Source organism: Pipistrellus hanaki (genome assembly GCF_964339955.1).
Source record: "Pipistrellus hanaki genome assembly, chromosome: 1".
Classification (NCBI taxonomy): Eukaryota; Metazoa; Chordata; class Mammalia; order Chiroptera; family Vespertilionidae; genus Pipistrellus; species Pipistrellus hanaki.
Genome location: NC_140503.1, coordinates 97,850,349 through 97,862,307, shown reverse-complemented (window position 1 = coordinate 97,862,307; position 11,959 = coordinate 97,850,349). Strand labels below are relative to the sequence as shown.

General features: G+C 48.1%; 1 protein-coding gene across 19 annotated transcripts in view; it reads left to right on the top strand.

Annotated features, from left to right (window-relative positions):
• PPCDC (phosphopantothenoylcysteine decarboxylase) overlaps positions 1–11,959 on the top strand; it is a 68,345-nt gene that overhangs the window by 24,146 nt on the left and 32,240 nt on the right. For 5 of the 19 annotated variants that reach the window (XM_084906480.1, XM_084906477.1, XM_084906466.1 and 2 more), the window contains 4 exons: positions 4,419–4,634; positions 5,784–5,912; positions 9,199–9,367; positions 9,791–10,390. The exons of 1 other annotated variant lie outside the window; for it this stretch is intronic. In XM_084906480.1, coding sequence (XP_084762606.1) covers positions 4,419–4,634; positions 5,784–5,912; positions 9,199–9,367; positions 9,791–9,876 — 600 coding nt within the window. In that variant the 3' untranslated portion in view covers positions 9,877–10,390. Of the gene's footprint in view, positions 1–4,418; positions 4,635–5,783; positions 5,913–9,198; positions 9,368–9,790; positions 10,391–11,959 lie in introns of those variants that run through there. 13 more of the 19 variants (XM_084906467.1, XM_084906482.1, XM_084906479.1 and 10 more) reach the window with 8 other exon arrangements.

The window sequence follows — 11,959 nt, the reverse complement described above, 5'->3', positions numbered from 1 at the left end:
CTATGCAGCTGTAATAAAGAAGGATCTCTTACCTTTTGAGACAGCATGGAGGGACCAGGAGAGTATCATGCTAAGTGAAATAAGCCAGTCAGAGAAAGACAAATATCACTTTATCTCACTCATATATGGAATCTAATGAATAAAATAAACTGACAAACAAAATAAAACCAGAGACAATGAAGCATGCAACAGACTGACATATTTTAGAGGGAAGTATGGAGGGGAAGAGATTAACCAAAGAACTGACAGGCGTATATGCATAGCCCATGGATATAGACAACAGTGCAGTGAAAGCCTGGAGAAGGGGTGGAAGTGGGATAGAAGGGATCAATGGAGGGGGAAAAGGGTGACATCTTTTCAACAATAAATATTAAATAAATAAATAAATCAGTTGGGGGGTGGGGGGAGAAAACAGTTGGAAAGGAGGACATGTAAGTAAACATGAAGGTTGTATATGGTCCAGAGGGAGCTGAAGCTTGCAGTGAAACACCATGTATTTTTTTTTAATAAATCTTTATTGTTCATATTATTACAAATGTTTCTCTCCCCCCCACCCCCCACCCCCCATTGTCCTCATCCATAGGTGCACAGTTTATGCTCAGTCTCTTCCCACACCCCCCACCTCCCTTCTCCCCAAGAATCATCAGTTCACTCCCCTTCCATACCTCTGATTCTATTATATTCAACAGTTAATATTGTTCATCAGATTTTTTTTTTTAATTTCCTTGGTTTTTAGATTCACTTATTGATAGTTACAAATTTGTTGTTCATAATTTTTATCTTTATTTACTTTCTCTTCTGAAAGAACCCCCTTCAGCAATTCATATAATTCTGGTTTGGCAGTGAAGAACTCCTTTAGCTTTTTTTTTTATTGGTGAAGCTCTTTATCTGACTCAGAAGCTCTTCGATTCTGAGTGATAGCTTTGCTGGATAGATTATCTTTGGCTGTAGGTTCTTACTATTCATCACCTTGAATATTTCTTGCCATTCCCGTCTAGCCTGCATGGTTTCTGTTGAGAAATCAGCCGACAATCGTATAGGTGCTCCTTTATAGGTAACTACCTGCTTTGCTCTTGCTGCTTTTAATATTCTCTCTTTGTCTTTTGCTCTTGGAATTTTAATTATGATGTGTCTTGGTGTGGTCCTCTTTGGATTCCTTTTGTTTGGGGTTCTGCGTGCTTCCTGGACTTGTAAGTCTAATTCTTTCACCAGGTGGGGGAAGTTTTCTGTCACTATTTCTTTCAGTATGTTTTCGATATCTTACTCTCTCATCTTCTGGGACCCCCATAATTCTGATGTTGGTTCGCTTGAAGTTGTCCCAGAGGTTTCTTACATTATCTTCAACTTTCTGGATTCTCTTGCCTTCTTGCTTCTGCGGAGGAGTGTCTTCTGGCTCTTTATGTTCCAAATCTTTGACTTGATTCTTAGGATCTTCCATTCTGTTTTTAGGACTCTGTATAATATTTTTTTATTTCAGACAATGTATTCTTTATTTCTTGTTGATCCCTTATTATTTCTTGTTGATTCCTTATTAATTCTAGTTGATCCCTTTTCATATCCTAATAGGTCTTATCAACCTTTTCTAGGAAATTCTTGAAAAACCTTATAAGTGTAGATTTGAACTCTATATCCAATGGCTTTTTGTCCTCCATTTCTTTCGTTTGTGATCTTTTTCCTTGTCTCTGCATTTTCACAGCTTTCCTGAGTTGGTAGCCTTAAAAGTCTCTGTGTTCTGCTTGGATGTAGTTTCAGGGTGGAGCCTACAGCCTTGGCTTCCGTCAGCCCCGCCCTATGCGGCTCCTGAGTCTCAGTATTCCTTAGGTCCTTCAGTACTCATTGTAACCACCTCTGAGAGAAAGGTGCCCTCGATTTTCGCCTGTTACCAAACAGTCTAGTCTCTCCCCCAATGAGCCCGGAACTGGGGTTCAGTTCATTTGGAAGTGGAGTTGGAGGTGGCGTTCAGAGCAGTCTGGAGCTTTTGTCTCATTCCCACCAGGGCAATCCCGCGGCACAGCCAACCGTCCCTTCTCTGCACGCAATGTGCATGCCTCCGGTGGCTCTGCCTTTCGTCGCTCCCCCGGGTTTCCGCTTACAGCCCAGCTCCCTCTGTTTGAGCCGGGGTCCCCAGGGTCTGGCCTAGAATTGGGGTTCAGAGCAGTTGGGTCTGGGGTTCAGCACAGTCCGGAGCTTATATCTCCTTCCCGCTAGGGAAAGCCAGCCAGGCACTCAGCCGCCCCTCCTCTCCGGCTCCGTCCTCTCCGCGCGCCCTGTGTCTCCGTACCTTACGCTTTTACAGCTCCTCTGATTTTCCTTCTGGTTTTCTCTTTCCTTCTTGTTGTAGAATTTCTAGTCAGTCAACTTTCCTGTAGTTCTGGGTAATGTCCATTTAATATTTTAGTTGTATTTTATTGAAATTGTGGTGTGTGGCTGCGGTTAGGTGTTTACCTGTGCAGCCATCTTGGATTCTTTGTGTTCCGTGTATTTGGATAAAGAACAAAACAATGCCTTGTGCTGGAGGCCAATGGCATATCATTGGGATGGACAGAAAGGAGGGACTTGAGTCCTGTTTTGTTTCCATTTTTTCTTTTGAACTTGAAAAAAGTAGGACAGGTGGTGATAGGAGGGACATGAACCCCAAGTTGGGTGATTCATCTTCTGACCATGGCAAGTTCTCCTGCATTGCTGAGGTTATAGTTGGTGACCTACAGGATGCATTAGAGACAGCAGAGGACCTGAGGCCTAAAGATGACTAATATCCATTTAGCAAAAAGACAAAGGAGGTGGGCTCCACAAATTACTATAGACAAGGCTTGTAAGCACTTAAAAAAGCACTTAGGAAATGGTTTGTCGCTGGGCTTGATTGGGCTCACAGGGGATAAGGCATACCCATTTTAGTTTATTTTTTAAATATTAGACAAAGTTTTTTTGGATTTTAGGTAAGGTTTTGATGTAATCAAATGGCAGCCCCATCCAATTGCCATTTTGTTTAGAACTGGACAAGGCTTGTTCAAGGCTATCCTAGAGAGGATTCCAGTGCTCAGTGGGGGTTTGATTTAAATAACTTTTTAAAAGGTCCCTGAGGTTTTGAGCAAGTTCTGAGTATGGTAGATTCTTATAGGGGAGTGAGAGAGAATGGACAAGTCCAAGAGCTCTCAAGTAGAACTGGGGACACCAGAGCTTCTGAAGTTCTGTTGTAGGCTGCCTCTCTGAGACTTCTGTTCTCTACTTTGCTCTTAAGTGCCATGTAGAATACTGCCCCATGCCAGGCAGGAAAGAAGTGAGAGAAGGCCTTCGGGAGACGATAGGGAGAGCTGTGGACTAGGTTGAATGGGCATAGGCACACTTCATTCAAAGAGGCAGCCATCACTCAATCTCACTAAGTCGTTATCAATAGGAATGTGGATCCAGGATTGCCAGAGCTTCTGATTTTCAAGAGAAGCCAGGAAAACAAGTTTTCTATGTGAAATATTTTGATTTGTATATACTGGCTGAAAAATGTTTATAACCCCATGCAGGCCAGACAACATATCTGCAGACTAGATCTGGCCCAGACACTGCCACTATGACCCCTCCTCTGATTAGTCAATGATTCTGTCCTTGTAACTCTTGACATTTCTCCCTTCTGGATAAATATCCCCCAAAGGTGTGATTTCCTACATCTTTCTCTTAGCCACCTCTTCTGGGCCCCTTTACCTTGAGTTCCATTCTCATTACCATGTACTCTTTCTCAAGGCCATCATTCTGTTAAGCACCGTGACCATCCCCCTTGTTTGCATTATCTAGTAAATGAGTAGTATCAAGGTAAACTTTGTTCTTGCCCCATGAGTGTCGACATGTTTCATAGGTTTGATTTTCTTGGAGCCTGTCTGCAGCCAGAGCCCATGAGTCCTTGTTCTTAGAAGTACGAGAAGAGACTGCCTGCTCTCTCGCTGGGGCATGGATACAAACACCCTGTGCCGGGCCCCAGATCCCAGTGCCTTGGCCTGCAGAGGGCAGGGCTCCAATGTGGTCGAGAGCTCGCTACCTGTTAGCCTCCTTAGGATGGCCCTTCCTGCCAGCCATGGCCCCTGGGATGCTCTTACCCTGAGTTTCTCTCCCATCTGGCTCTGCCTCTTGCCTCATTCTGCTGGAGCGGCAGGAGCCTATGGCAGCCTGCAGCTTTATATACATTGCACAGTTGATGACTGATTCCACAGTAGCTCCTTGATATGGAAGTGAAACAGCCACAGCTGGTGGGCCTGAACTTTTGGTGACAGTAGAAGTAGTTATGCAAACTGCCAAGGAGGGAGAAGTGCTCTCTGTAGCCAGGTTATGAAGAAAGCTCTTGCCTGGCCTGGTCCCACGTGGCCTCCAGGAGTGACTCTTATAACATGTCTCACCACCCTCATCTCCCAACCCCCATTTTTTCTTGGTGACAGCTGGAAGTAGCAGTGGTCACAACTGAACGAGCCAAACATTTCTACAGCCCCCAGGACATTCCTGTCACCCTCTACAGCGATGCGGATGAATGGGAGGTCAGTGCTGGCGGTCCCCAGGGCTGTGTTCCATCATGTGTCTACCAACAGCACAGGACTGTACTCCTGCAGTCCATAGTCCTGGTGGCTGGAGCAGACAGACCAGGCTCAAGTCAGCAGGTAGGGCCCTCAAGGCAGAGTTGATGAAGAAAACAATTGTCTAGCTTCTGGCCTGTGGGAGGCCTGTAGTCTCCTCCCACCCCAGGCAGCGCTCAGCTTTGGCCCTGAACCTGAAGTTGAATGCCCTTGGGCTTATCTGGGCTGATATAACCACAGAAGAGCTCTGTTCCCCTCACCCTGTCTCCATGGGTCCCAATGTCAGGACTGTCCAGAGTGCCTCACTTCCCACAGCCTGCATCTGCTCTCCCTCAGAAAGGTGGGCATCAGCTGATTCAGCAGACATTGAGTGTGGGCCTCACAGGAATGCCCTGAAAGGCATTTTTAAACATTCTCAGCCTAGATCGATGTGGTGACGTCGCGCTCTCCCGGGCCGGGCCTAAGCCGCGCCAGACGAGGGACGGACATTCCTTGGCGAATGGGACCGCTCTTCTCGCTCTGCCCGCGGGCCCCTCGCCTCTTACCCTCCTGCCCGATGGCTGTGTGTGGAAGGGGAAGGGGTGCGGAACCCGGCCCGACCTCGGTGGTGTTCGCGCCCCCGTTGGTCTTTGTGACGCAGCGGACACTCTCCGCGCTGGCTTTCCCGGCTTGCGTCTCGCGGGCAGCCCCTCCTCGCGGCGGGGAGGGGGCCGGCCCGCCGTCGCGCCGCACGCGAAGAAAAAAAATAAATAAATAAAAAAAAAAAAATAAAATAAAAAAATAAACATTCTCAGCCTAGAACATTTCTGATTGGTTCATCTTCCCCAATTCTCTCCCTCCCCCATTTCTCACTGCCCCAGACATTTCTCACTATCCACTGGCTTAGACAACCCAAGCATCTGCCTCAAGCAGACAGGGCAGGAATTCCCTGCCAGATGTCAGTTCTCTTGAAAACCAAACCATAAAGTGAATAGCTTGAAAGACAAGGGGCGTTTGTTTTCTCAGGCCTGGTTTCTCTCAGGCTGTTGACTGCAGCCAGTGCTCTCACCAGCTTAGCTGTGGAGGGGGTAGCAGTGGATTTGGGCAGGGTTGCTCATCAGATAGTCTCCTCCAGTTCCTGACTTAGTGTCCTTGGCCCCTGTTGCCCCCCTCACCCCCCCCCCCCCAACACACCTCCTTCCCTCTACGAACAGAGTTGTCTGCCCAGTGACCCCATTTCTTTCTCTCTGCCAGATGTGGAAGTGCCGGTCTGACCCTGTTCTCCACATTGACCTTCGGAGGTGGGCAGACCTTATGTTGGTGGCTCCTCTTGATGCCAACACTCTGGGGAAGGTGGCCAGTGGCATCTGTGACAACCTGCTTGTGAGTGAATCCTGTCTCCTCCCTCCCTGAACCTCTCTCCCAGTTTGCTGAGTTACAGACTACCCGTGTACAAGGTTCTCACCTTGGAATCCTTTGATCGTGGTCCAGTTTGCTCAGAACACTGTCCCTCTGCCCCTACCCATCTCACCTGTGCTCTGGCAAGTGGGCAGAAGGTGTGGTCCTGATGGATAGACTCAACCTGTGGGTGCTTTCTGAGGCTGTCCATTTCTCACCTGCTCTTTGACGTTCAGCTCTTCTCCCTTTGTCCTTCATTCATGGGCTGCCATCCTGTCGATTTCCTGGCCTAGTCCCATTTCCTGCCTTCTCACTGGGATCTGGATATCCACATGGGCAACTGATAAGAGTGTTAATTCTTCATGGATGTTTCACACACATTTATCTCTTCTGTATTTTAGTCACAGGTAGAGGTGCAGTTTTCCTATGTGTCATGGAAAGCTGAGAGAGGAAAATAGACAGGGCAAGAGTGTGAGCTTATGGATGATGGAGGAAAAGAGCACAAGTTCAGCTGTGCAAGGTGGGGATTGATAGACCTCCAGGGAGCTATTGTCCTTAAAGAACCTTTGTGTACTTGATCATCCTGGGAAGAGTTAGGCATGATCTCTCTCCTCCCTCTGCCTTATTACCATCCCTTTCCTCATTTATTGAGCTTTGACCTACCATGAACTGGACCCATGCTGAGAAACACGCAGGACACAGGGAACTCACAGTCTGGAAGGAGAGGATTTTTCTTCCCCCATTCAGGCGAGAAGGGAGCATGCTCTGGTGTGTGGTCTAGTCTTAAATGTTCCCAGTCAGTCCTTTGACAATAGAGTCACCACCTTGCAAAGTGCTAGGCATATACTTGCTATATGTATGAGATAATTACTAATTTTATTGTGACAAACAGCCAGGAGTTTTTCAGAGTCTAATATGGTAAAGAAGTGAATAATGAAGCTGGGTCAATATTTTTGGGGGTCAGATAGGTTAGTCTCCTCCTATCTTGTTGAGAGCACTTAAGGCACTTTTGGAAGAATCTACTAGTGATTTCAGCATCACTTGAATAAGAACACAAGGTGACCAGAAGAAGGGCAGCACACAGATTGTGTGGCCAGGATCAGGGTAAGGGGGTGCAGAGATGGGTGAGCCTATGGTAAGGGAGTGCAGAAGGCTTCCCAGTGGGGCTGGTGCCAAGGCTGACAGGGCAGCTAGAGCCTGTGAGCCTCCTGCCACTTTCATTTAAGTGGGTCAGAGTTGTATGTGCCCAGCACTGTGTTACCAAACCTCTAGGGTTCCCACTGCTAGTCAGCACACCAAGCTCTAGGAGTTAAGCCCCGGCCTAGGCTGCTCTCCGAGGGCTTCCTCCTTCCTCCTGAAAGTTCTGCTTTCCTTTTTTCCTTGAAGATGCCCTCCTCCTGAGTTGGCTGAGCAGTAGAATAAGTTTCTAAAACCAGCCCCCAGATAATTTTCCTCAAAAGGTTTCACTTGAAGGCAAATTTAAACAAAATATATATTTTTGTTGATTTCAGAGAAGGGAGAGGGAGAGAGAGAAACACCAATGAGAGAGAATCATCAAGCGGCTGCCTCCTTCATACCCCACACTGGGGATCGAGCCCGAAATGCAGGCATGTGTCCTGACTGGAATTAAACCTTGACTTCTGGTTCATAGGTCAGTGCTCAACCATTGAGTCACACTGGCTGGGCAAAGGCAGATATTTTAAGAAATTGCAAATCTTACAATGTATAAACTGTCACCATCTTTGCTCTGTGGCTCTGTCCTCTCTCAAAAGATGTTTTATCCTTATATCCTTTATCCTTTATCCTTTATCCTGGAAAAGAAGCTCACCCTGCTACTTCTCTCCTTCACTTCTCCTTCCTTCCTTTTTAGTGCCCAGAACTTGTGGTGCTATTAGAGCAGTGTGCTGAGTGTGAATCTGTGTATTGGCCTCTGGGCCTTTTGTCATATGACCTGCCCTCTGGCCTACTCAGTTCTTGGCCCCTTCTTTGTGCTAAACAGCCAAGCAGATCCAGAAAGATTTCCTTGGGTCACCAGTCTAGCTGGGAGCTGGTCTTCTGATCGGGATCCAGGCCTTCTCTTTGCCCAAGCAGATTCCCAGGGGCAGAACCAGAGTTGCTGAATACAGTTTTTTGGGTTTTTAAAAAAATATATTTTATTGATTTTTTACAGAGAGGAAGGGAGAGAGATAGAGAGCTAGAAACGTCGATGAGAGAGAAACATCGACCAGCTGCCTCTTGCACACCCCCTACCAGGGATGTGCCCGTAACCAACGTACATGCCCCTGACTGGAATCGAACCTGGGACCTTTCAGTCCGCAGACCAACACTCTACCACTGAGCCAAACCGGTTTTGGCTGAATACAGTTTTGGCCAAACAGAAGTGATGATGGGAACTAATGCCTTCTTCCATGCCCCTTGCTGCCAGAAGGTTTGGAGGAGCTCTGAAAAAAGTCCAGGAAACCCTGAGCTTAGAGAAGAACAAGAGAGTGTGGGACATGGAAGGGTTTGGTTTCTGCTCTGGTCAGTGTGTTTTATTTTGAGACTACAGAAACCCCAGCCCAGCCCCACCCCACCCCACATGCAGTCAGGGTGCTCTTCTAGGTATACTCATGGCTTCTGCAGAAGCAGCAGATGTCATAGGGCCAAGTGGAAGTGCGACCCAAACTGTCCACTCATAGCCCGGTTGATGAACTCTGAGAGACATTGGTGGGAAACAAATGCTAGTGTCTGGGACGATGCAAACAGCCAGATCTAGAGGCTGTGTGTTGTCCTACTTCCTTCCTGTCCCCAGGAGAGGGCAGGGTCACTGAGAAGGGTGGCCTTGGTCCTGGCCTCTTCATTTCATTGTTCTCTGGACTCCCCTCTCTTTTCCTAGAGCAGCCGTTCTCAACCTGTAGGTCACGACCCCTTTGGGAGTCGAACGGCCCTTTCACAGGGATCGCCTAAGTCTTAGGCCCTAAGACATCCTGCATATCAGATATTTACATTACGATCCATAACAGTAGCAAAATTATAGTTATGAAGCAGCAATGAGAATAATTTTTGGTTGGGGGTCACCACAACATGAGGAACTGTATTAAAGGGTCGCGGCATTAGGAAGGTTGAGATCCACTGTCCTAGAGGGACATGAGACCGCTCACTGCAGATAGCAACCCTCAGTCATCCTAACCTCATGGCTGCTTGTGACCGGAGGATGGTTTGTAGGATTTGGAAGGGTGGGGAGGGATGGGAGGTGGAACATCATGCACCCCTCCCCCACCCTTTTTCACAGACCTGTGTCATCCGGGCCTGGGATCGCAGAAAGCCCCTGCTCTTCTGCCCAGCAATGAACACTGCCATGTGGGAGCATCCCCTTACCTCGCAGCAGGTGGGCCAGCTCCAGGCCTTTGGCTATATCGAGATCCCCTGTGTGGCCAAGAAGCTGGTGTGTGGAGACCAAGGTGGGCATCTGGCCAGGCCTATAGCCTGTCCTCACGGCCCATGATCAGATCTGGATTAAGATCCCAGCCTGTTGTGACCTCAGGCAAAATCATTCTCCTCTGAGCCCAGCTTTCTCATCTGGAAGCTGGATATCATAATTCCTTCCCCCTCGGGTTGTTAGGATTAAATGTGATAGTTCAAGTAAGGTGCCTGATATCCCAGCATGCAGTCCATGCATAGTTCATGACAGATACTATAACTGTTTCCGGGTCCTGTCCTGTTGGGTTTCAGAAGGATGTGATGGGACTGGCTCAGGCAGAAGGTCCTGGCCTTCTCAGGCACTGCAGTCTGGGTGGAGCCCTCAGGGGAGTACAGGGTGGGATGGGAGTGGGGGTGGTACCCTGCCTCAGTCTGCAGGGTCACAGCAGAACATTATTCTCTAGGTTTGGGGGCCATGGCTGAGGTGGACACCATTGTGGACAAAGTGAAGGAAGTTCTTTCCCAGCACGCTGGCTTTCAGCAGAGTTGAACCCAGGATATCTCATGTGTGTCCTTCTGCACCCAGTGCGTTTTCAGGCCATGTCAGTGAAGGTGGACACTGGCAAAATATGGTGAGAATTCACCTTTGCGGAGTAAGCGTCTAGCCTGGGCCTGCTCCACAGTCTCCGGAGGCCCGACCTGCCCCAAGGTAAATTGGACCAAAGGCCCAGTTCTCAACTTCTTTCAGCCAGGAGACTCCCTGCTATCTGGAGTTCCTCCCCCTCCTTTTCCTGGAATGGTTCCAGCAAGCCAGAGGGGCAAGCTGCTGTATGTCCCTGTGCCTCTGGGAGGAGACTGAGGAGTGACTGGCCAACCTGAATCTACACTGTGCCCAGGAACCACTTTTAGAAATGGTCTCAGCTGGAGATTCCCGGGGTGGTGAGCCCCTGGCCTCGCCTTTGGAACGTCAGCTGCCCTGCAGAGTCAGGAAAGCCTGTAAGTTTGAAAGACCCTGACCGTGCTGTAAGATTGGGGATACTGGGAAATAAAGTGACCTTTTGAGAGACTCTGTCCTTCTTTCACGGCCCATACGTGGTCTCAGAAATCAGGGGTATTGCTTGGTGGGGTGAGGAAGGCTCTGGTGCTTGTTAGGCCCGTGCCATACGGTGGTTAAGGGCAAAGGGCTCTGAAGCAAGACGGCCCCTCCTTTTTTTTTTTTTTTTTTTTTTTTTTTTTTTTTTTGACAGCCCCTACTTTAAATCCCAGTTCTACCACCTGCTAGCAGTGGGACTTTGGCTCAGGACTCAGCTTTTCTGACCTTCACTTTCCTCATCTGTATTACTCTACCCTTCCAGAGTTATTAAGAGAATCAAATGAGATAATTTGTGTAGAATAACCACCCCCCTGAGTGCCTCCTACATAATAAATGTAAAATAAATGGAAGTTAAAGCTGTGTGTGTATCAGCAAATGGTCCTAGCATATGTGTGTGTGTGTGTGTGTGTGTGTGTGTGTGTGTGTGTGTGTCAGGGAATGGTCCTAGCATTTACTGAAATAGACTGTCTCATTTTGGGGAAAATAAAATCCTAACCCTTAGCAGATGTAGTCCTTTATGCAAGTGACAGGCACACGCCAGCAGGGTTGGAGTCTGTCCTGGAACTCAGTCCCCTTGCTTCCTGGTGTCTTCAATTGTTCTTGTGTGGTTTTTTTCCCCTTAATCCTCACTGAGGACATGTTTATTGATTTTAGAGAGAGGGAGGGAGGAAGAAGAGGGAGAGACAGAGACAGAGAGAGAGAGAGAGAGAGAGAGAGAGAGGAGAGAGAGAGAGGGAGAGAGAGAGGAGAATCAATGTGTGAGAAACATCGATTGGTTGTCTCTCGTACTCACCCAGCTGGGAACTAAACCCACAACCCAGGCATAAGACCTGACTGAGAATTGAACCTATGACCTTTTGATATATGGGATGACAGTCCAACCAATTGAGCCACACCAGCCAAGGCCTGTGTCCTCAATATTGCTACACCTCAGATGGTGGCCTGATAGAGGACCGCCCACTGCCCAACAACACACAGGGATGAGGAAGCAGGCTCTGGACACAATGCTCAGCCCTAGAAACTCTTCTCCTGCCTTTGACCTAATTGCTGTTTGATGGCTGCACTGGGGAGGTGCTTGTTTTCCTATTTGGAGCTGAGATTAGGGCTGGCTTCCTGTTCTTTTGTCTTCCAGGCCAGGGGTGAATGGGACCCCATGCATGCCCTCAGACCATGCATGCCTTCAAGGGGCACCAGGAACCTGGCTGGAACCAAGGTCTCCCAAAGCCTCCAAGAGCCTCTATTTCTATAGCACTTGACTTAATCAAGTGACCCTGTGGGATAAACTGCCTTAGGACCTTGAAGAAAATATAATTAAAATGGCAGCATCAAGAACCAGCCTGTTTGGCTGGTTTGGAGGTCGTGGGTGTGGAGAGAGCCTGAGTGACTGAAATTCAGAGACAGTCCCAAAATTCCACTTACGTGGTTTCCAACATCTCTCTTCCTATCCACATGCCCCTTCCTTTCCTTCAGTACCCTGCTAACGAATGGTGAGGCTTTCCAATTTTAATAGGAACTGCTACCATTTCCTGAGAGGCTCTGT